General features: G+C 40.0%; 1 protein-coding gene across 1 annotated transcript; it reads right to left on the bottom strand.

The window, feature by feature from the left end:
* Window positions 1-271: 271 nt before the first annotated feature.
* Window positions 272-21,997, bottom strand: LOC135466648 (erythroid differentiation-related factor 1-like). Its single transcript, XM_064744257.1, has 22 exons — window positions 21,624-21,997; window positions 21,102-21,313; window positions 18,827-18,890; window positions 18,530-18,655; window positions 17,765-17,827; window positions 17,362-17,438; window positions 16,515-16,635; window positions 16,089-16,210; window positions 15,231-15,342; window positions 14,659-14,806; window positions 13,752-13,969; window positions 11,944-12,066; window positions 9,949-10,110; window positions 9,021-9,393; window positions 8,330-8,530; window positions 7,459-7,668; window positions 6,710-6,939; window positions 5,720-5,878; window positions 4,585-4,734; window positions 3,565-3,715; window positions 1,723-1,945; window positions 272-1,285 (listed from the first exon to the last, which is right to left on the bottom strand). Exons 1-22 carry the CDS (start codon window positions 21,660-21,662, stop codon window positions 1,126-1,128), a joined length of 3,444 nt encoding a protein of 1,147 aa, XP_064600327.1. The 5' UTR covers window positions 21,663-21,997; the 3' UTR covers window positions 272-1,125.
* Window positions 21,998-22,325: the final 328 nt, after the last annotated feature.

The raw sequence follows: 22,325 nt of genomic DNA, 5'->3' as shown, positions 1-22,325 counted from the left end.
TTTATGAACTGGCATCTGGTCATATCGAATGACTTGTGTTTTACACAATGCTAAATAAAGCCTGTAGTAACCCTAATATCCCAGAGTGGCTACTGGCTTCACCCTTCCACTCCAGTCATGTCGAAGGGCTAATGTTAATTGTTTCTAACAACTAAATTCGCAGAAAATGTCAGTGATTCGAAGGCAGACATCTGATCTTTCTGTCCATCAATAACAATGGATCAAGCACTTCACTAATTTCAGAACACTGTCCACTAAAACAAAATGGGTTTTGAACACTTGTTTTATTGTACACATTTAAAGCGTATGACTGTTCCAGAATTATCTCCAGCCGAGTATGTGTGAGATCAAAGAGAAAACATAATAATAATCACCTTGAGCACTGATTAACTAATAATAAATAGTTAATTTAACCTGTCTAGATCGATATATCACATTTAAAATTTGGCAAACTTCACGATCATTGGAAGTCTCCCCCGAAGATGTTCACTAAGGCTTGTAGTCCAGTCCAACTTGTGTGGTTCAGACCATTTCTGCCATAATAACACTGTCCAATCTTTAATCGCTTATGTATCCACTGACCTGTCCCACTGGACCATTTTGATTCCCTGAACAGATACAGCTGTTGGTATCAAACAGGTGTGTCCCCTACTCCCCTCTCCCTCCCTAAATCTCGCTGAAGTCATATCTAGTTATCACTCCCTACATGGATTTGTTGCTAATTAGATCTGCTATAAGACGTACTTCTGCACATAGACTGTTCATCAACTCAGTCCTTGCGTCCATATTTTGGGAAATGATGTTGGCTCTTTAACTTGAAACAATGATTGTGAATGGCACTAAGCTTTAACCTCTACATACAAAAAAGGCGTCATGAGACGAACTAAGAGTAGTTTCTTTATACTGAAGTTAGCGACTAGTATGACTTCAGCGAGAGTGAATGTTACACAAACATAAAGCCTGGGATTTCTTCTTAGTTCAGTCAGATAATGTGTGTTGTAGTTGTAGTTCTCCACTTGTATCTGGAATCAAGTCATCACTTAATATTTCCCATAGCATTGACGATGTGAGTTAATGCAAACATTCCCCATCGCACAACCGTCCTGTGATGATGTGTCCCGCACATCAGCCATTCTCTCCTATCCAGGTGTTCTCTATGAGAGATAATACCTGCTCTGCACATTCACACTTCTCTACCACGGATCGGTCATCAGCAGCAAAGCCCTGTAGCGCTGAACTATACATTGTGTTCAGCTTCTGTAGCTTGTTGCTCTCGCCTTCTTTCCTATAATCCAAAAACCAGGTAGTAAGGTTACTTTATGCACATGTACTATGTCACCTCAGGGAATAAATACTTCATCGAGAAAATAATGTGCTATGCACTGAATACTCCTCAAGCATCAGTTGCAAACATAATTCAGTGTCAATGGAAAAGAATAAAGTTTTTGTACATGACTAGGTGCAACTGTATATAAGTTTGATGAAAATTGCTTTGAGAGATATCGTGTTCACAAGCCTGCCAACACAGATGACTGCAATGACCCTGAAAAAAAATTTGCCAGTTCTCAAAAATCAACAGGAGTCCTGTTAAATACAAACAATGCATGCACTCACTCTTGAATAATATACTGAATAATTTGAATTCTTCTTTGATGTATTTCTCTTTTCTTTAATGCTACACCTACAAATGAAACTCTCTATAAACATTCATCTGTTGCTTACCCTTTCTTCAGCTTACTGTACTGTTTCATGAGAGAGAGTAAAATATGGAGTAGCCGTGATTTGAGTATATTGAGGAGTTTGTCCCACTCTGCCAGCTCACAGCTCTCCTGGCAGTCCTTCTCCTTGGACAGCCTGACCAGGCCAGCGACAGTAGTCTTACAGGAGAGCAGATACCCCAGTATATCCTCCATCATCTTACACTTCAATCCTGAGCCCTGTAACTCTGCAATACACAAGTACATGTCACAAGGTTACACTTCAGTCCTGAGCCCTGTAACTCTGCAATACCCAAGTGCATGTCACAAGGTTACACTTCAATTATGAGCCCTGTAACTCTACAATACCCAAGTACATGTCACAAGGTTACACTTCAGTCCTGAGCCCTGTAACTCTACAATACCCAAGTACATGTCACAAGGTTACATTTCAGTCCTGAGCCCTGTAACTCTGCAATGCCCAAGTACATGTCACAAGGTTACACTTCAGTCCTGAGTCCTGTAACTCTGCAATGCCCAAGTACATGTCACAAGGTTACACTCTTTACTACATGCACAAACATGCAATTTCAGCAATAGCTGTAACATATGACAACACCAGCAGCTCACCTGATTGAGCAGTTTGTAAAAGAATGATTGACACTGTCATACACAGATATTATCCTCTAATTATATACATGTAGTACTAAGGCGTTTCCATTAAATCAACAACAAAGACCAAAATTATTATACTGTCACAGCTATGACTGTTTATCGAATGCGTAAGGATTGCAGAGCAGTGACTTCAAATGTTACCAATTAAACCATTACCAATTGTAAACCATTGTGGTGATAAAAGACACTGTGGGCTAGTGCAGTGCACAACTTTACCACAGAGGTCTTTGAATGCAAAACTGCAATTGGTAATCCATGTACTTTGGGAGTCAACTGCAACCCTGTGAATACCTGAGCAAAATGTTGAGCTATGCGGCAAAAGATTTCCTTGGTCTTCGATATGCAAATCACTACCGATAATTGGCTACCTGTGTACTATGGGTGTTCACTGCAACCCTATGATTGGAAAAAATTTAAACCAAACTGTACACTGCCACTGCTACTGACAGCATCTGATCCCTCTTTCACTATACTTCTCCTTATTTCATAATTCGAGCGTAAAAGTCAATGTTGTCTTACACTCATGCCACTCATGCAAGAGAACGTAAAAAAGTACATGTACAGCAAAGAGAGTAAAAGCAGAGCAGCAGTAACAAGGTGAAACAAATGGTCACATGTAAAAGGTGAAATCTGGCCTCTCTTGACCTCAGTTAAGGTTTTATTCCACCTGTTCATGTAAATGCATAAAATCTAGCAATTTTCGCATACCCTGGCTTAAGCAGGATGTGTAGTGATGTTAACTGCAAATTTATTAGACGTCACCAGTCTAGAAATATTCAAAACACTGTGTTGTTATTATATTTAATTAATAATCACATGAAAATGACACTGATCAAGTGACAGGATGTAAAAAATTTGGTCGACCTACTGAGAGATAACCCAACAAACCGACAATCAGAGCAATTTAGATGTATACAGCTACACATATTTGTTACCTTTAATAGTTGAAACTGTTATATACCTTTCAGTTATTTACATGTAGGACAAGGGCACATAAACCAAACTACACTGAAAGTTGCATTTTCACATACAATATATGAATATGTACAGCCATGATTTCATTCTTCCCAACAGTAATGTTTACACTTACATGTACATCACAATAAAGCCAACAAGTGATATTATGTTGTGCGAGAAACAGCATTTAAACTATAAGCAAGGCAACTGCTTTCAAAATGTCCTCAATTCTTACCTTCCAAACAGAATTCACAGAGGGCCACTTGTTCTAGATGAACCCTCAGTAAGTCACTGAAACTTTCGGTTAGTTCAAAGAACATAGCTGCCTTGTCATAATGGTTAAAGGCAATCTGGCGCAAATACTTCCGCTTCTGTTCAGTGTTGGCCTGAAATAAAGTTGAAAATTTGAGTTCAATGGTCTTCACATTAAGTAAAACATTTTCAACTCTTTATGAGAATGCTGAAGCCATATCTATAAATTGTAAAAATTTCAAATATGATAAACAGACAATCATAGCATTTTCTTCCCATATGTGTGTCACAAAAGAATGCGTCTGTCTGTACAACTAGAGAACCAGAAGCAAACAAAGTGCATGGCAGAATTAAATATGAGCAAAACATTCTAGAAAACACCATTAAGCACAAGCCAAGAAAAAAAAATTAAAATAAAGGGGAAGTAGCAACACCTGAGCCTGAACTACACAGTTTTGCAAGAATTTGGACAGGCTGTCCTTAATCATTTACATGTGCCTGAACATGATATTCTTGCTGCAAATCCAGTTGACATCATCCGTGATTTATAGTTTTCTTTAGTCTTTTACAAGTCTTTTACTGCTATGATAACGTAATCAGAAAGTACTGACTGAAACATGTTGTCCAAGCACATCAGTTTCAACTTGAGATACTGGCAAACTCTAAATGCTTACAGTCAGCATTTATTTTTAATCAAGTTCTGGGCTTGTACCAAAATGCCAGGATGTCAACTTTGCATAGGTCACACGCACATATCAGCGTAAATATTTCAACCTCTCACCACTTCTTTCCAAAGATTATAGGGTCATAAGATCACACTTGGTAGCATCTCATATCGTAAAAATCTGATGGTGTTAATGAACACATTAACTGAATATTGACACTTGTTGTGGTTGAGTTACATCGTATGTTTTCAGAAAACTTATCTTAAATAAAGACCTCTAACTTTCCACAATGCCATCAATTCAGAAAAGTCAAGCTGGTGTTGTAGCACTAGCAATACCTGTTTCCTATAACTGTTGTGGTGGAGTGAGGCCAGTCTGTAGTTGATGGTGGCAGCTCTGTACTGATAACCAACAGCTTTACAGGAATTCCTCTCCACATCACAGTGTCTCAGTGCCTTGTTCATCAACTCTGTTATCTCCTTCTCTGTCTGCAACTCACAGATATATCACACCTTTAATTTACTGCACAAACAGTTTGGATATGTTCCTGCCAACATCTTGTTAAGAAGAAAATTATCACCCAAAAGAAATGGGATGCACAGAATTTGATTTATTTGATTAGTGTTTCACACCATGCTCAGACATTTTTCACTTACAGGGATAAGAATGATAACTGGGAAAAAGTCTGAAAATATTTTATATTCTGAATGGAATGAGCACTATGAGTGAGCGGACAAGTAACGAGCGTGGGAAAGATTGGTGGGTGGGGGTGCAGTGTGTGGTGGTGGTTTGAGTGCAAGAGGGGTGTCTCCCCTCTTCTTGCTGGTCGGAAATTTTTTTAACGTTTTGATTATGTTAAGATGTGCTCAGACAGCATTTCAGAGTGTATATTTTGTATTTCAGTCTGGTACGTTGTGTGAAGAATATAGCAACTAGCGTTTGGTCTATTAACCGAACCTGTTTGTGCTTTTGTGCGTGCATGTGTTTCACGATTGTCCTTGCTCCTCTGCTCCTGATTTGCAGACAGGAAAAAAGATCTGACAGACCACAAAAGACTCCCCCCGCTTCCCACCCCCAACACAATTTTCACAAATTTTTATTACAAAATACAAACGAATCTCAAACATCATATTTTTGGCTAGTAAAAGTCCCTCCACTTAGAAAACGGGCGTCAGTTTTATGGGTGTCAGAAGCCATAGTGCCTGGGGCAAACCACTGACTTTTGACATAGTACTCACAACATTTCCCACATGTGATGTACAGATATAGCACTAGTCCAAATAGCACTAATTTGTTTGTTTCACATGTCCACTAGGACTTATGTCTTGCTAATCTTAAACTCATTGGTAAATGCATGTTGATGTCTTACTTATATCATGAAGAACTGGTGTAACATGTAGAGTCATTACTTAACACACATCAATTTACCACTAAAATAGTTCCAATGGAAAAGTAGACCTAAGTGACAACTACCTGTTCTAAAGACATGGATGACACTGGTGCATGATCCTGAAGTAACATGGCCATGTTGAAGTATGTAGTGGACAACTCCCAGTTCACAGAATCCCATATCTGAGGTAACTTGGGCCGGCTCGACAAAACTGTCAGAGCTTTCTGGTAAAAGTTTATTGCCTGGAAAAAACAGTAAGTAAAGGTGGAATTGCAAAGTTGTCCCCCTTGATCCCCTTGAAATCACACGGTTGTCTCCCTTAATTTTCCATTTAAAAGGATAAAAAGGATTCTATATTTCCATGTTGAAGGTGTCGAAGTGAATACCAAATTGAAATGTATTATCAAAATTGGCAAAAACATTTCGTTTCTTCAGGTAACTTAAGATACACATGACACATATATGCCATCACTGAAAATACTTGGCCGATCTACATATAGATAATATAGGTAAATAGGGCAAATTTTCAAAAACTACACCTTCCGAATTCGATTACAGTATTTCACCGGAGGTTTGGTATGTAAAAAGTGCACTTTCAGAATTACATAAGGGCCTCAAAATGATACTTCTGATGACAACACTTTTTTTCAGACAAGAAATTTATTAATTTTCACAAATAACTCTTAAGCAATCCTACATGTATAACATGGATGAACCAATCAGAATCAAGCAAAATGTGTCACCTGTCAAACGCTACACTTTAGGTGAAATACAACTGTGCCGTTTTGTACTTGATGCCTTATATAAGTGAATTTCCCAAAGTTAGCTTGTCAGACCTGGTTTACAGTGGCAGCTAAAACTGCCTATGGAGGCCTCCAAGGCCTCTGTGGTTTGCCAGCAAAGCGCATGGACATGGGAAGGTCTGTCAGCAACCAGGGAATAATAAAGGGTTAACCCGGGCTCTGTCCACTTTCTTCCCACCATAATGCTGACCGCTGTCGTATAAGTGAAATATTTTTGAGTATAAAACATCAATCAAATAAATTAATAAATAAATAAATGAAAGTGCCTACCTTTGTATAGTAGTGCCTCTCCCCTGCACAGAACTCCCTCTTGTTTTCCCCATCTGTTATAGCCATAGCATGGGCCTGAGCACATATCCTCATCAGCTGGCCAATGTTGGACAGTAGAAGAGCCTGGTTAGTTATGTCCCCCACAGATTCAAATGCCTGGACTCCCTGATCAAAACAGCTGTAACTCAGCTTCCACACAATCTCCTGCTCCTCAACAGGCCTCCACTCCGCTGAAATCAAAATTTCATAATGGCAACATATTTCTTTAATCTTTAAAAATATTTCACTATTAGGACAGTGGCCAGCATTATAGTGGGAGGAAACCAGGTAGAGCCCAGGGGAAACCCAAGAACATATGCAGGTTGCTGGCAGACCTTCTCAGGTACATTTCTCTGGAGAGTAAGCCAGTATGAACATGAACTCACAGCAATTGCATTGGTGAAAAGCTCCTTGGTCAATAAGCTGCGATAGCACGCTAACCACCAGGCCACGGAGGCCCCTTTGTGAAGATAAAATGACCGCAGATACAATGTACATATATATATGTTTGGGCATTACAAGTACTTTACTTCAACAAGCACAAATCTGAAACAGCACATCCTGTAAAATGTCAGTGTCATCCAACACAAGCAATTTGCTGAGCCCATTTTAAAAGATAGGAATCCAAACATATGACTGACCCATCGAAAGACAGACAGACTTTAACTTAGGCTGCCTGTCTAAGGTAAAAGTCTATAGGAGGGACTTACCTGTGCCTGTGACCACGGCCAGGGCTTTGTTCATGTGTAACACACCCAGCTCGTTCATGGCATTACCAAACCTCTTAGCCAGTGACTGCAGCATGGAAGGGTCTGACATATTTTCCGACAAGGCTATTTGCCGAGCCTCATCATAACACAGCCCACAACATCTCAAGTTTGTCTCTATACTGTCAGTTAGCGTGTACATCCACTCCTTATCTACAATAAACAAACACTTAGTAAGAAAACATACACAGGGCAGAGTGTTATCTTCCTGATACATGCACAATACAAGCAGACATCCAGTCTTGAGGTCAAAATAATTTGTCTGAATGATAAAACTTGACATCTAAAAAGAAAATTGCTATTCAACACTGCAACTCTGACATTAAGTTCTAGTTAAACAAAGTTTTGCTTTGCTTATAGGTATGAAAATATTGCTGCTGCAAGCAATATTCATTCATTCCTAACTATGAGTGCAGGGAATGTTTAAGTAGTTTCCAAAGAAATTTAACTTCATAATAACTCACATACACAACACTGGTAACAGGTTAAAGGTTGAAAAAACCTTGCAAAGTTCAGTGCCTTTCATCAGGTACCTGATTTACTTTAGTGCTGCAACATTTCCATATGATCTCATTCAAATTACTCAAGGCGGGTCCTCTGTGGCCTGGCTAACCAACCATACTCCTAAGTATCTCAATGTGATTCAAATCCAGTGTATGATGTTTTCCTTGAGTACGGCGTAAAACGCATGTCAAATTCATGTACATACTCCCCGATTCCGGGCTAATGAGTTGGAGATCCAAAGCAGCACTTCTGTTCGAGCCAGCTTGGGCTCTATCAGAGTAGGGAGAAAACAAATAAATGCAGCACTTACCAAACTCTGGCAGATCTTCCTGCACAGCCTCTGAGATTTGGACATCTGCCTCTGCCTGAAGCTGGAAATCATGCTGAAAAGTCTCCATGTTAGCGCTGTTGTGAGCAATCATGAGGCGGATGTCTGCCACTGTGCCCAGGATGACACACAGCAGGGGCTTGTTGTCCTTACCTTTGGCAGGCAATAGTGTGTTCATGGCCCCTGTAAAAGAGCAACCACTTGACACTGACACAACCTCAATCATGCACTGTATCCCACACATGCAGACTATTCTCAATGTATCCAAATACACATGTAGTCTTACAAACTTAGTAATTTAGATTAGGCCATCTGTCTAATTACTGGTACATGTAATAATTTTTTTTCCACTCAATCTGTAAATGTGTGAATCAAATTCTACACACTAACTGTACATTGATTCACCCAAATGACTGCTGTCATAATGAAATTATATTCAAGAAGATCAGATTCCACATCTTAATTCACATGGCTTGCAACATGCACATGGTCACTCCAGATAAACACAACAACCCCACAGGGGTAATTTCCAAATTACTGCCATGGCAACATTACGCTTTCTGTACTGGTTTCTGTAGGCGTACTTATAAAATCTACAGCGCAGCCCATAATAAAACTGGGTACAGTAAAGGAAAAGTAAACTGTTCAAAGCAAAAAGCATAAAGCCACCTACCAAAGCACAGAATGGCTAGCTTGATATATTTTAGAGCTGTCCCGTACTTCTGGGACTCCATGGTAATGGTTGCCAGTGAGTAGTATGCCATGGCGGCTTTTCTGTACAGGAGCACCTTGGACAACAGATGCCAGCGCTCTGAGGGTGACCGTGTGGGACTGCTGCTCTGGTAGGTGCTCAGTAGACTGTCAGCCACATTTGGAGTGGAGGGAGATGCAGTGTTCTGGTCAGCTGAGGACGGGTCAGTCTTGTGTTTGGGGTACAAGGGCTCATAGAAGAGAGGGATGGCCTCATCAGGGTTACAGGTAGCCTGAGTCTCTTCCTGGTTGGAGCTTGCTGATGCGGACATATGTTTGTTGAGACAGGTGATACCCTTTAAAATAAAGCATACATGTACACAACACCATTAAAGGATGGGGAAGATAATCCTCCCACTGAATACAGAAAACTCATTTAGTTATTGTTTTCACAGAAAGTACCATTTCAATGATTTGTTAATTTTTTAGTTAAAGAGACTATATGAGGGGTTTTTGGCCAAAGCAAATGTTCACTAAGCAAATCGAATTTTAAGCATTATTGCCTCAAATGATTACCTTACAGTAAATGTCAGACTCATACCTGTACTATTTACATGGTTACAATTATTCTAAGGTGTCAATGTGACCAGCTTTATAAATTTGGTGAGTTTTATTACTGAATTTTAAAATGTAACACGTGCAAAGATGAGGCTGACATTTTGAGAAAGGTAATTAATTGGGCTACTCTAAAATAACAGCCAAAATTCAACTGGCTATGCACTGATTAATTTTTGGTCAAAAATACTGGGGAATAGCCTCTTTACAGCATCTTTTACAGATTACAGCTGTCTTGCTACACTTGCATATGCCTAAATGTGCTGTTAGCGTCCTACATCCAATATTGTTTATACCTTAATGATACACTTGATGCATTCCCTGCATTTTTCCTCAGCAGTACCAAAGAGAGCACTGTTGAACTTCACCACTGCTGTTCGTTTCTTCTCTTCACTGTGTTCCGGTTGAGATAAGGACTGTACCTTCACTGATTTAGACGTTTCTGGTTTGTCATCATCCTAAATAACAAATAAATAATTACACATTCCTTCACATATCACTGACCACACTGTCAGGTACATACATGTACAGGTCAATCAGCAGGTCATTCAGCAGGTCACACTGCTCACTTATAGTGTAATGTTTACCTGTTCTACATCGTCACACATCACTGACCACACTGTCAGGTACATACATGTACAGGTCAATCAGCAGGTCATTCAGCAGGTCACACTGCTCACTTATAGTGTAATGTTTACCTGTTCTACATCCTCACACATCACTGACCACACTGTCAGGTACATACAGGTCCATCAGTAGGTAACGGTCAGCAGGTCACACTGCTCACTTATAGTGTAATGTTTACCTGTTCTACATCGTCACACATCACTGACCACACTGTCAGGTACATACAGGTCCATCAGTAGGTAATGGTCAGCAGGTCACACTGCTCACTTATAGTGTAATGTTTACCTGTTCTACATCGTCACACATCACTGACCACACTGTCAGGTACATACAGGTCTGTCAGTAGGTAACGGTCAGAAGGTCACACTGCTCACTTATAGTGTAATTTTTACCTGTTCTACATCATCACACATCACTGACCACACTGTCAGGTACATACAGGTCCATCAGTAGGTAACGGTCAGCAGGTCACACTGCTCACTTATAGTGTAATGTTTACCTGTTCTACATCATCACACATCACTGACCATAATGTCGGGTACGTACAGGTCCATCAGTAGGTAACGGTCAGCAGGTCACACTGCTCACTTATAGTGTAATGTTTACCTGTTCTACATCATCACACATCACTGACCATAATGTCGGGTACATACAGGTCTGTCAACAGGTAACGGTCAGCAGGTCACACTGCTCACTTATAGTGTAATGTTTACCTGTTCTACATCATCACACATCACTGACAACACTGTCAAGTACATACAGGTCTGTCAGTAGGTAACGGTCAGCAGGTCACACTGTTCCGTTATATGTAATGTTTACCTGTTCTACATCCTCCACATCACTGACCACACTGTCAGGTACGTACAGGTCCGTCAGCAGGTAACTGTCAGCAGGTCACACTGTTCAGTCATAGTGTAATGTTTACCTGTTCTACTTCACATCACTGACCACACTGTCAGGTACATACAGGTCTGTCAGCAGTTAATGGTCAGCAGGTCACACTGTTCAGTTATAGTGTAATGTTTACCTGTTCTACTTCACATCACTGACCACACTGTCAGGTACATACAGGTCTGTCAGCAGGTAATGGTCAGCAGGGCACACTGTTCAGTTATAGTGTAATGTTTACCTGTTCTACATCCTCACACATCACTGACCACACTGTCAGGTACATACAGGTCCATCAGTAGGTAACGGTCAGCAGGTCACACTGCTCACTTATAGTGTAATGTTTACCTGTTCTACATCCTCACGCATCACTGACCATGCCGTCAGGTACATACAGGTCCGTCAGCGGGTAATGGTCAGCAGGTCACGCTGTTCAGTTATAGTGTAATGTTTACCTGTTCTACATCGTCACACATCACTGACCATAATGTCGGGTACATACAGGTCAGTCAGCAGGTAACGGTCAGCAGGTCACACTGTTCAGTTATAGAGTAATGTTTACCTGTTCTACATCCTCACACATCACTGACCATAATGTCGGGTACGTACAGGTCAGTCAGCAGGTAATGGTCAGCAGGTCACGCTGTTCAGTTATAGTGTAATGTTTACCTGTTCTACATCCTCACACATCACTAACCATAATGTCGGGTACGTACAGGTCAGTCAGCAGGTAATGGTCAGCAGGTCACACTGTTCAGTTATAGTGTAATGTTTACCTGTTCTGCATCCTCACACTCAGAGTCAGATTCATCGTTGTTAGATGACAGTCCCCATACATCACTAACCACACTGTCAGGTACGTAGACATCCGCCAGCAGGAAATGGGCCGAAGTGTACACCTACATGTGTGAACAAAATCAAAAAGCAATGATCAGTTATTTTGGTAATCCAAATGCATTAATGTCCTTAATGCATGTGAACCAATATACACATTCACAAGTCTGTGTACCTAAAGTATTCCACAAAAGGGAGAATTACCTGTTCAATCACTGCTGACTACACTCACTTGAGCATACTTCTCCTGGTCCAGTAACAGGACACAGGTGCTGAGCAGTGTCCTAACCACTGCTGACTACACTCACCTGAGCAGACTTCTCATGGTCCAGTAACAGGGCACAGGTGATGTTATGAGCAGTGTCCTGATCACTGTTGACAAGACTCACCTGAGTATACTTCTCCTGGTCCTGTAACATGACACAGGTGCTGAGCAGTGTTCCTCATCACTGCTGACTTGACTCACCTGAGCATACTTCTCCTGGTCCAGTAATATGACACAGGTGTAGAGAACTGTTCTGATCACTGATGACAAGACTCACCTGAGTGTACTTCTCATGGTCCAGTAACATGACACAGGTGTTGAGCAGTGTCCTAATCACTACTGACAAGACTCACCTAAGCACACTTCTACTGTTCCAGTAACACGACACAGGTATTGAGCAGTGTCTTGATCACTGCTGACAAGACTCACCTGAGCATACTTCTCCTGGTCCAGTAACATGACACAGGTGATGAGAAGTGTGCTGATCACTGTTGACTAGACTTGCCTGAGTATACCTTTCGTGGTCCAACAACATGACACAGTGCCCTGATCACTGTTGACTAGACTCACCTGAACACACTTCTCCTGGTCCAGTAGTATGACACAGGTATTGAGCAGTGTCTTGATCACTGATTACAAGACTCAACTGAGCAGACTTCTCCTGGTCCAGTAACAGGACACAGGTGATGAGCAGTGTCCTGATCACTGCGGACTAGACTCACCTGAGCATACTTCCCATGCTCCAGTAACATGACACAGGTGCTGAGAAGTGTTCCTCATCACTGCTGACTAGACTCACCTGAGCATACTTCTCCTGGTCCTGTAACATGATACAGGTGATGAGAGGTGTCCTGATCACTGATGACAAGATTCACCTGAGCAGACTTCTCCTGGTCAAGTAACATTGCACAGGTTATGAGAACTGTCCTGATCTCTGCTGACTAGACTCACCTGAGCATACTTCTCCTGATCCAGTAACAAGACACAGGTGATGAGCAGTGTCCTGATCACTGTTGACAAGACTCACCTGAGTATACTTCTCCTGGTCCTGTAACATGACACAGGTGATGAGCAGTGTTCCTGATCACTGCTGACTTGACTCACCTGAGTATACTTTTCCTGGTCCAGTAGTATGACACAGGTATTGAGCAGTGTCCTGATCACTGCTGACATGACTCACCTGAGTATACGTCTCCAGGTCCTGTAACATGACACAGGTGATGAGCAGTGTCCTGATCACTGTTGACAAGACTCACCTGAGTATACCTCTCCTGGTCCTGTAACAGGACACAGGTGATAACCAGTGTTCTTGATCACTGCTGACTAGACTCACCTGTGCATACTTCTCCTGGTCCCGTAACAAGACACAGGTCTTGAGCAGTGTCCTGATCACTGCTGACTAGACTCACCTGTGCATACTTCTCCTGGTCCCGTAACAAGACACAGGTCTTGAGCAGTGTCCTGATCACAGTTGACTACACTCACCTGCGCATATTTCTCCTGGTCCAGTAACATGACACAGGTGTTGAGTAGTGTCCTGATTGTGGAGGCATGTTTTCTTGTTGCGGTCTTCCACATGTTGCGAGCCACTCTGTATAATAACATGCCCAGTGGCACTGTGAATGGGTTCTCGTTCTTAGTTTCCATGTAATCAGCGCACAGAGTGGTCAGGTCATACAGCTTGACCACGTCATCATCCACACCTAGGGGAACACAACACAGAGAGGTAAGACCCCTAGCTAGAAATCAATAGGGACATGATGGAAAGGTAGTCTTGTGGAAAAAAAAAAAAAAAATGGGCTGGATGACAATATCTACTGCCTAGTAATTAACATTGTGCCAGACAAAGAAGGGGCAGGGTTCAAATTGTACGTGCTAGGTGCTGTACCCTTCTATAAAATCCTAACTAGGGGTTTGCAGGTGAATTGTCAAATACAAAGTACCCTCCAATGTTTACAGGGGGATGGGGGATACATGTAGGTGCAACACCAACCTCCACTGAGTGAAAATGCGCAAATGCATACACTGTGCACATATATTTCCTTTACCTTGTAATATTTCCTAGCACAGTACTGTTGCTTTGATGGAACTCCTCATGTATTTGAGGAAGGCAACATTGTAATGGGTATGTGGAAAGGTCTTCAGCAGCCTATGGATGGTCATGGGTTTCTCCTGGCTCTGCTGGGTTTCCTCCCACCATAATGCTGGCAGCCATCGTAGAAGTGAAATATTCTTTAGAACGACACTGTATTGCGTGTAAATACTTTGTACTATCCTAATCTGGAAAAGGCTAACAAGAATCATATATCAAGCCTGCACAAAACCAACTGTGCAAACCTGAACTACTTTTTCAAAACTGAACTACCTGTAGTTTTTTGTCACATGCACTTACCTTTATACAGCCAGTAGGTGTGGCCTTCTTTAGTCGCATTAGATTTCAGAAAAGATAAAATATTTTTGGCAATGTCTGTGACTTCTTGTGGTGAGAACTTTGAGTTGTCAAGATTAGGAATTTCAGCTGTTTTAATAAGTTCATAATTCTGTAAACGAAATAGACACAGATGTAAAATTAGGAGGTAACGCATTCTTATATTTTTAAAGTGAATATTGCCCTATATTCACAGCTCCAAACATTTCATCCAATCTTGATGCAATTGGTATTGAATAATGCCCTTGAAAACATTTTGATTTCGACACAACTTGTTTTGTTGTAATACACACATGGTTACCATTACACTGAAATTATTGTTTTCTTCCTGGGTTGGTTGAACAGTTGTATTGCAAATGGATTGTGGAAAATTGGTGGAGACAGATTTGCTTTTATGTCCAAAATAAAAATTAATTTCAGTAAAATTTACAACAATAAACATAAAAGTATTGGTTTTTGAGCATAAAGTATTCGCAGTGTGGATGCAAATTTCTGTAGCATGAACAGGTCTGCTGCACACATATACATGTCTTTACCTGTACAATACCATTCAGGTGATAGCACATGGCCAGCTCGGGCACATTACACATCAGGTTGTCCAGCCAGTAATCCATTCCAGTCAGCACATTCACAGGCTCACTCATATCCCTGCAATTACATGTACACACATATAAAATTACATGTAAATTACAATTACATGTACACACATATACTCTTTTATACATTTTTTCCTAACATTTTTTACACAGTAAAAATCTTTGAACATGTTCACCTGTCCACCTACAGAGTATAATACTATTTTTTGCAATCACATACACTATATTAGGGGTGTGCTGAATATTGAAACCTCTGCAGAATAATTATTATTCATACTATTAAAGGCTGAAAGTGAATCAATGCTCTACAAATCACATTACACAGTTGTCTTTTTTTGGTTCTACCATTAGCATATTAAAATGAATAACAAACTCAAACTATTGATTTAAGAGCATTCTAAAGCTAACAAAAAGTGGTCTAAATGGGTCTAACTGTTTATAAATAGGTGAGTGAGTGAGTGCTTGGGGTTTTAACGTTGTACTTAACAATTTTTCAGTCATATGACAACGAAGGAATCCTCAGAGTGCATGTATTGTGCCTCCTTGTTACAGGACGGATTTCCACAACTCTATTATCTAGTGCTGTTTCAATGAGATGCCTTACCGAAGGCAAGTAAGCCGCCTCGCCCCAGCCATTATACTAATACGGGTCAAAAAGTCGTTGCACTATCCCCTTCATGCTGAAGGCCAAGTGAGGAAGTTACAACTTCCTCTTTTAAGGTCTAAGGTGTGACTCAACCAAGGACCCTGACCCTGAATGTTTATAAATCGGGTCAAACAAAGTAAAAATTTACAAACCTCAGTCTAACACTGACACAGGGGTGATGGCCAGCCCTGAAGACAGGTAAGTCTGTACCTATCAACATCTGTATATCCTCAAACGTCCACAAAACTTCACGGTGAAAACCAGGCTCCCCTGACTACAAAACAAAAACACAGCTCTTCATTTAGGAACCTAGTCTTGCAGAACTTCATCTTGGATGAATGAAAAGACTATTTATCAGGAAAATGTCAGAAAGGTTATGGAAAATCTTTAAACATGTAGCAGATGAAAACATTAATAACATATCTGAGTTCTGAGTTACAATAGTGCTTAAATTCTGAGTTACATTGGCATTTAAGAGTGACACCACACCACAGGTCTGCAGACAATTTGGCTTCATCACAGTATTTAGAATTTCCGTGCCACAGTACATGTATGTTTTAAACACTGTTTCATTGTACCTGTTGTTGGGATTCAGGTACAATCTGCAGCTTACTGTCTTCAGTCACACTTCTATCCTCCGCTGCAGGCTGCTCTCGCTCCTCACCATTCACTCCTCCATTACCGTCTGTGTCTGACACACTGTGAATACCCAGAAACAACATCATCAGGTTACCTCCCTAGTTCCCCCCAACTTTTTACACACGATAAAAAAAATCTACATTTGTGATCAATCTGCACCCAGCTTCTGGTCAGGCCAAGATTGTGCTTGTGTTGTTTGGGTGGCCATCTTGGTATGATATTCCACAGGATTTTTTTAATGGTGGGAACTTTCAGTTCATTTATTTATTCATTTACTAGATTGGTACACAGTGAAAATATTATGAAAATATTTACCTGATTGCCATTAAACTTAAGCATGCACAAGTTCAGATGACAGCCAAGATGTATGGTTTCACCAAAATCTGTGCAGTAATTAGGGGGAGATGCATGGACAAAATCTGAATACATGGAAAACACTGTTATGCAAGTCCTCAATGGCTGTAGTTATGAAAATAATTAGCTGATTGCCACTAAACTTAAGTATGCACAAGTTCAGATAACAGGCAAGATGCATTATTTCATCAAAATGAGTGTAGTAGTTTGGGAGGAGATACAAGGACAAAATTGTATCGACAGACACACAAACGTACAGACAGGGTGATTCCAATATCCTTCCCCCCCACCCCGCCACCGCCCTTCCTAATGAAGGGTATAAAAACGGTGATATAAAAACAGTAGCGTCCACATGACTTGTAACTTCTAACAATAATCACTTTAATATACATAATCTCGACATACTAACACAATAAAAGCATATGCACTTACCTGTAATAGAGAAATTTAGAATACAAGTTTCTGTTCTGAAGATGATATCGGCTTTTGTTTTTCTTCACACATTTCATCTGTAATTAACATATATTTGACGATGTACTACTTTGTTTTTGAAATGATCTTCACGCTGAAATATTTACTAATATTGAGAAAACCTTTTTACCCAAGTCACAAAATTCCTTGAATAAAAGAAAAAGTGAATGAATAAACAAATGATTACAGTTTAAAGCCACACTGGCAGAATAAAAAAAAACTGAAGAGATTTAATGCAAAATGAATGCATGTACAACAAATCAGAAGCAATCCTCAAATTAAAAATGATCAAGATCAGCTCTCAGACAAATATTACATTCAACCAAACTGCCACCGAAATTCTTACTGAGTCAAGTCCACTTACTTTTTCTTCTCTGTTTCTCATAACTGTTTCCTGATAAAACTTTCTCATCCATTCCCAGTCTGCCTGAAAATCCAAAATTGAATTCAAACTATAAACCTTTAGAGTGTAGATTTGCCATGAACGGGTGAGTTACAAGTTTATAGGAACGTTTTTTAAGGACAACAAGACACTCACATGCTTTAATTGATAGTTATTATAACTAGGAAAACATAAGGACATCCTGTTTTAAGGATTTGATGAATATGTCTCTCCAAATTAGTCCATGTTGTAGCTGAAGATAAAGATCCTACTCACATGTAAGTACTTACTTTTCCATTAACCTAGAACCCACATTTTGTAGTGACCAAAAAAAAACATTGTCTAAAAACATTTACTTATTTATTTGGCTTATTTACGCCATACTCATCAATTTTTCACTTCACACAGGATGGTGGTCAGTATGACGGGTGGAGAAAACCGATGTGCCCGTGGAAACCACAGAATTTTGTCCATTTACAGAAAAACTTTCCCATGTCTGATACTGATATTCAAACCTTACTGGTGGAAGACAAGTGGTCTTTACTGACCACTTACTGTGGCCAAGGCCGAGCAAGAAGAAAGAGAGGAGGAACTTGGAAATTCTCTGTCCAGATCTGGATTTGAACCCATGGAAAGAGTGTTACAGTGACTGAAAGTCAAGCACTAACTACAAGATCACGTCCTCCTCCCTCAAAACACACAAATTCACAAATAGCTGTTTTCAACTTCCTAGCTGTTGGTTCTTACCTCTTGCTGCCTAAGCAGATGTTTGTGAATGTCAAAATCATCCAGTAACAAGGTTTTTCTGACCCTATGAACCATCATGCTGACGTGTGCCTTGTTGTAGGGAATTTTCAACAGCTTCTTGATGTTCTGAAAACAAGTAAGTCATACCTTTATATTACAATCTATGTACAAGAGACCGACTATAAATAGTTACATATGAAATTATTATGCCATGTCCCATGTAGTTGGCAAAATGTGCATCACTGTTAATTTCAGTACATACATGTAATTTCAAATAGATAGAAGATACATACATACCTCTGCATCAGAAATAACATCCACCTCTCCAATAAATTCAGGAAACTCATTACCCATGTTGAAGCTGTAAATGTGAAAAAGAACAATCAATTTCTTACTTCCACATACTCTATTTGCGTCTTAAATAATTATCACAAACTTCATTTTCACTACATTTTTATTCATTCATTTACTTGGTTGTTGTATAACTCCATACTGAAGATTTTTCACTTATACAATAGCAACCATTTTTATAAAGGCCAAAATTAAAATGCTGTTTGATGTTACAAGCCCTTTATAATAAAAGAGGGTAGGTAGGTTTGCAGAAGGGAAGAACAATCACAGAATCCTGTTCAAATGGTTGATCACGATTAAACTTTCTCAACATTTATTAGAACGCAGTACTAAATTATGTCACCCAATATCTGGCAATTCTCAAAACAAATACTCCTAAATCTTTACAATAAAACTAACAAGTAAACATTTATGAAACATTTTTATGAGCACTACGGCACAATTTAAGTCAACAGTTTGTGCTAGCATTTTCAGGGGCTGTACCCAGGGATGAGCATGTGAAAAACCTGTCCAGCTGATACATACATGCATGACCAAGTGAAGCAGAACATCATGATGTAGTTTAATAAAATGGAAAATCTGTTTCCATTTTCCTAAATTTCCTAATTTTAATTAAATTTTGTGACATTTAAGGGATTCTTCCTTCATATCAAGGATCAAACATTCATTCTGTCCTCAATACATCATTCAATGTACATGATTGTCAAAAAGTATGAAGAGTGTAAGCACCCAAGTGAGCCTCAGCTCAGATCACCAGCTTTGACCTCAGTCACACAAAATATTTATACATGAGGAAGAAGGTGGTGACAGTTCAGGAAATTCTACCCATGTATTCCTGGCAACGTGCTCCTTAGAACAGAGTTTTAACCAAGAGTAAAGGTATCCACACAGCTGACTAAACTTTTTTGTAAATTTTGGGATTTCTTGAATGTACTTTTCCATGCCAATAAAATGGGCTCATTCGGAGGCCTCTGATACACGTAAAATGAAAGAAAACACAATGGTCCATGCCAAAATATCAGGGGCTCTGTTGAGAATTCTTTGATAACATAGGTTTAAAAAGAAAATCTTCCCTTTTGTACCAAAAAAAGTAAGTAAACTATGGGATCTATGTAAATGGGCTACATGTAGAACCTCAGCTATAGCTGGAGCGACTTGTCCATGGAGGTATATAGGCCTGTGCCCACGTTTCGGCGGTGTCTGTAAACATTTCAAACCAGTGCCATCAGAACCATACAATTCTCAGCAATTATATTTCGCCAGATCAGGTGTGTTTTTAAAGTATAGTGTGGCGAAAAGAATTGGATCACAAAGAAGTCACAATTTTGCTGTCGTTAGGCCCTGACAGCTGCAATGTGTATAACATGTCCTTGAACATTTTACAGTGATTATCTCGCTAAATGAGTAATTAATTTGATAGCTCGTCTCTCTATAGAAACACAAGGAGACTGGTCATCAGTTAAGTAAAGTATAGACCTACTCCCCCCCCCCCCCCCAAAAAAAATATGGCAACACTATATTACTGTTATCCAGATGGATACAGGTGAAAACACTTCACAGGTATCTCGGTCTACAGGTATCGGATACAGTATACCAGTTGAAACGCTACAAGGCCGGCTTTGCTCAACAGTGTAAGAGGAAATTTTACATTGCAAAAGAGGGCCTGTCACCTGTAAACTGAGTGACACTTCAAATGATCGACAAAAAAACAAACAAGTAATTAAATGAAATAAAATAAAAAAATTTGGCATCTACAAAAAAAAAAAAAAGAATTTCGCTTGGGGCCTTTTTGAAGGGTCAGTCGCATAACATCAAACATATAATATTTTAATTTTGGCCTGAGTGAAAATTGAAGTCCCTTTCGCATGTTATGGATGCCATATCAGTGGAAAGCAAGTGGCCTTCATCAAAAGTAACACAGTGTTCTTTTTTGTTCTCTTCAGAACATGGCGAAAATGCACAACATTCTGATTGTAAGACAATCTGAAAAACAACAAGAAAGAATACTAATCTAACTGTTGCACCATTTAATAAGGTGTCTCGTAGACTTGTAATAGTCAAAGTGTACAATCTCAATTTCTCCGTTTGTGACACCAATGAAGTCGGACCAATGGAATCTTCTTTTGGCCTCATCATTAATTATCCTAAGGTAAATTTCTACAAGTAAATGTTTTATCACTTATCATGGCATTCATATAATACAATCAGCTAATATGCTGACCTGGAAAATTCTCGTTGTGTCTGTTTCCATCCCAGCCAACTGTCTCTGAGGTTACGCTCCACTTGTGATGAGCTCCGTAACCAGTTGGAAGGAGGAAGGTTGAGATCGGTGTTAGGGCTGAGAAAATTCGCCTCCACCGTGGCATTCTTTTTGTCATCCACTGATTGGACATCGCAGCGAGGTCTCCATTCCATCACCTGTCCCTGTGGCTCCTGAGTCAAATAATAACAATGATCAGCTGATAAAGACTTAGACCTACATGCTATAAATATCATTCAATTTTTTTAAGAAGTGAATGAAGGGTTTTACTAACGCCATCAGCTTTTCTATGGGAAAAATATTTGCATATGAGTTAGGAAATGAAATACAGCTTAACGACTTTTCCATTCGCTTCTTTCAGTTTTAACTGTGGATTTAAAATGTTTTCCTATGCACACGCTTATAGTGACACAGACTGTCAGCGTGAAGAAAATTATAATGTTGTTGTTCAAGTGTCACTTTAAACTGGTTGAGACTACTTACAGAGCCAAGTGCTGACGCTTTTTCTTCTCGCTCTGTCATCTTGTGCACTTTTAGAGCATTATACAAGTCGGCGAAATCACAAATTATTCGTGGAAATAGGCGCAAACTGGCACATCTTCATTCGCCGTCCATAGATTCGTCTGCAAAATACGAAACTAACGACAGGTTCCAGAGTTTTCTCCGATAAACAACTCGTACCTTGTTCAAATTCTGGAAATGTTTTTGTCACAGGATATTGACCTCATGTCTCCTCCCACCTCCCCCCACGGGTTAGCACTGAGGAAAACTGTATTGTGACATATCGATTTTTACCAGTGTATTCTTTCATAAAAACGGTGGCTCATTTCAACTTTGGGCGCTTAGTTACGAGAATACGGAGAATCACGAACATATGCAAACCCTCCGCGGGCAACTCCATCAGCATGCCGTAGGCTTCAACAGTTTTCGTCAGCCTACATCCACGAGGGGAACGGAAGTACATCCACCAGGAGAACGGACATCCATCAGGAGGACGGCGTAGTGCGCATGACCACACATATGGCGCGAAATGCAAAGTAGTGGGATATAGTTAGCAGGCGTGCGCTGCAGGAATAGTGTGTAGGCCTCGTCCATCCTGATCGGTAATGCATGGAACGACTGGTAATCGCAGCCTGGCTTTAGCGAACGATCCAGATGCTTCCAGACATTCTTCTGTTTTTCTTT

Source organism: Liolophura sinensis, chromosome 6 (assembly GCF_032854445.1).
Source record: "Liolophura sinensis isolate JHLJ2023 chromosome 6, CUHK_Ljap_v2, whole genome shotgun sequence".
NCBI classification, from domain to species: domain Eukaryota; kingdom Metazoa; phylum Mollusca; class Polyplacophora; order Chitonida; family Chitonidae; genus Liolophura; species Liolophura sinensis.
This window is presented reverse-complemented; position numbering and strand designations above follow the sequence as displayed.

What these genes read in the sequence shown, in the direction of transcription:
- LOC135466648 (XM_064744257.1), bottom strand. Translation starts at nt 21,662, where the DNA reads ATGACAGAGCGAGAAGAAAAAGCGTCAGCACTTGGCTCT. An exon ending in ACACAACGAGAATTTTCCAG is followed by an intron (nt 18,891 to 21,101) that starts GTCAGCATATTA and finishes TCACATTTACAG; the next exon opens with CTTCAACATGGGTAATGAGT. An exon ending in GGCCGTGGTCACAGGCACAG is followed by an intron (nt 6,940 to 7,458) that starts GTAAGTCCCTCC and finishes TTTTGATTTCAG; the next exon opens with CGGAGTGGAGGCCTGTTGAG.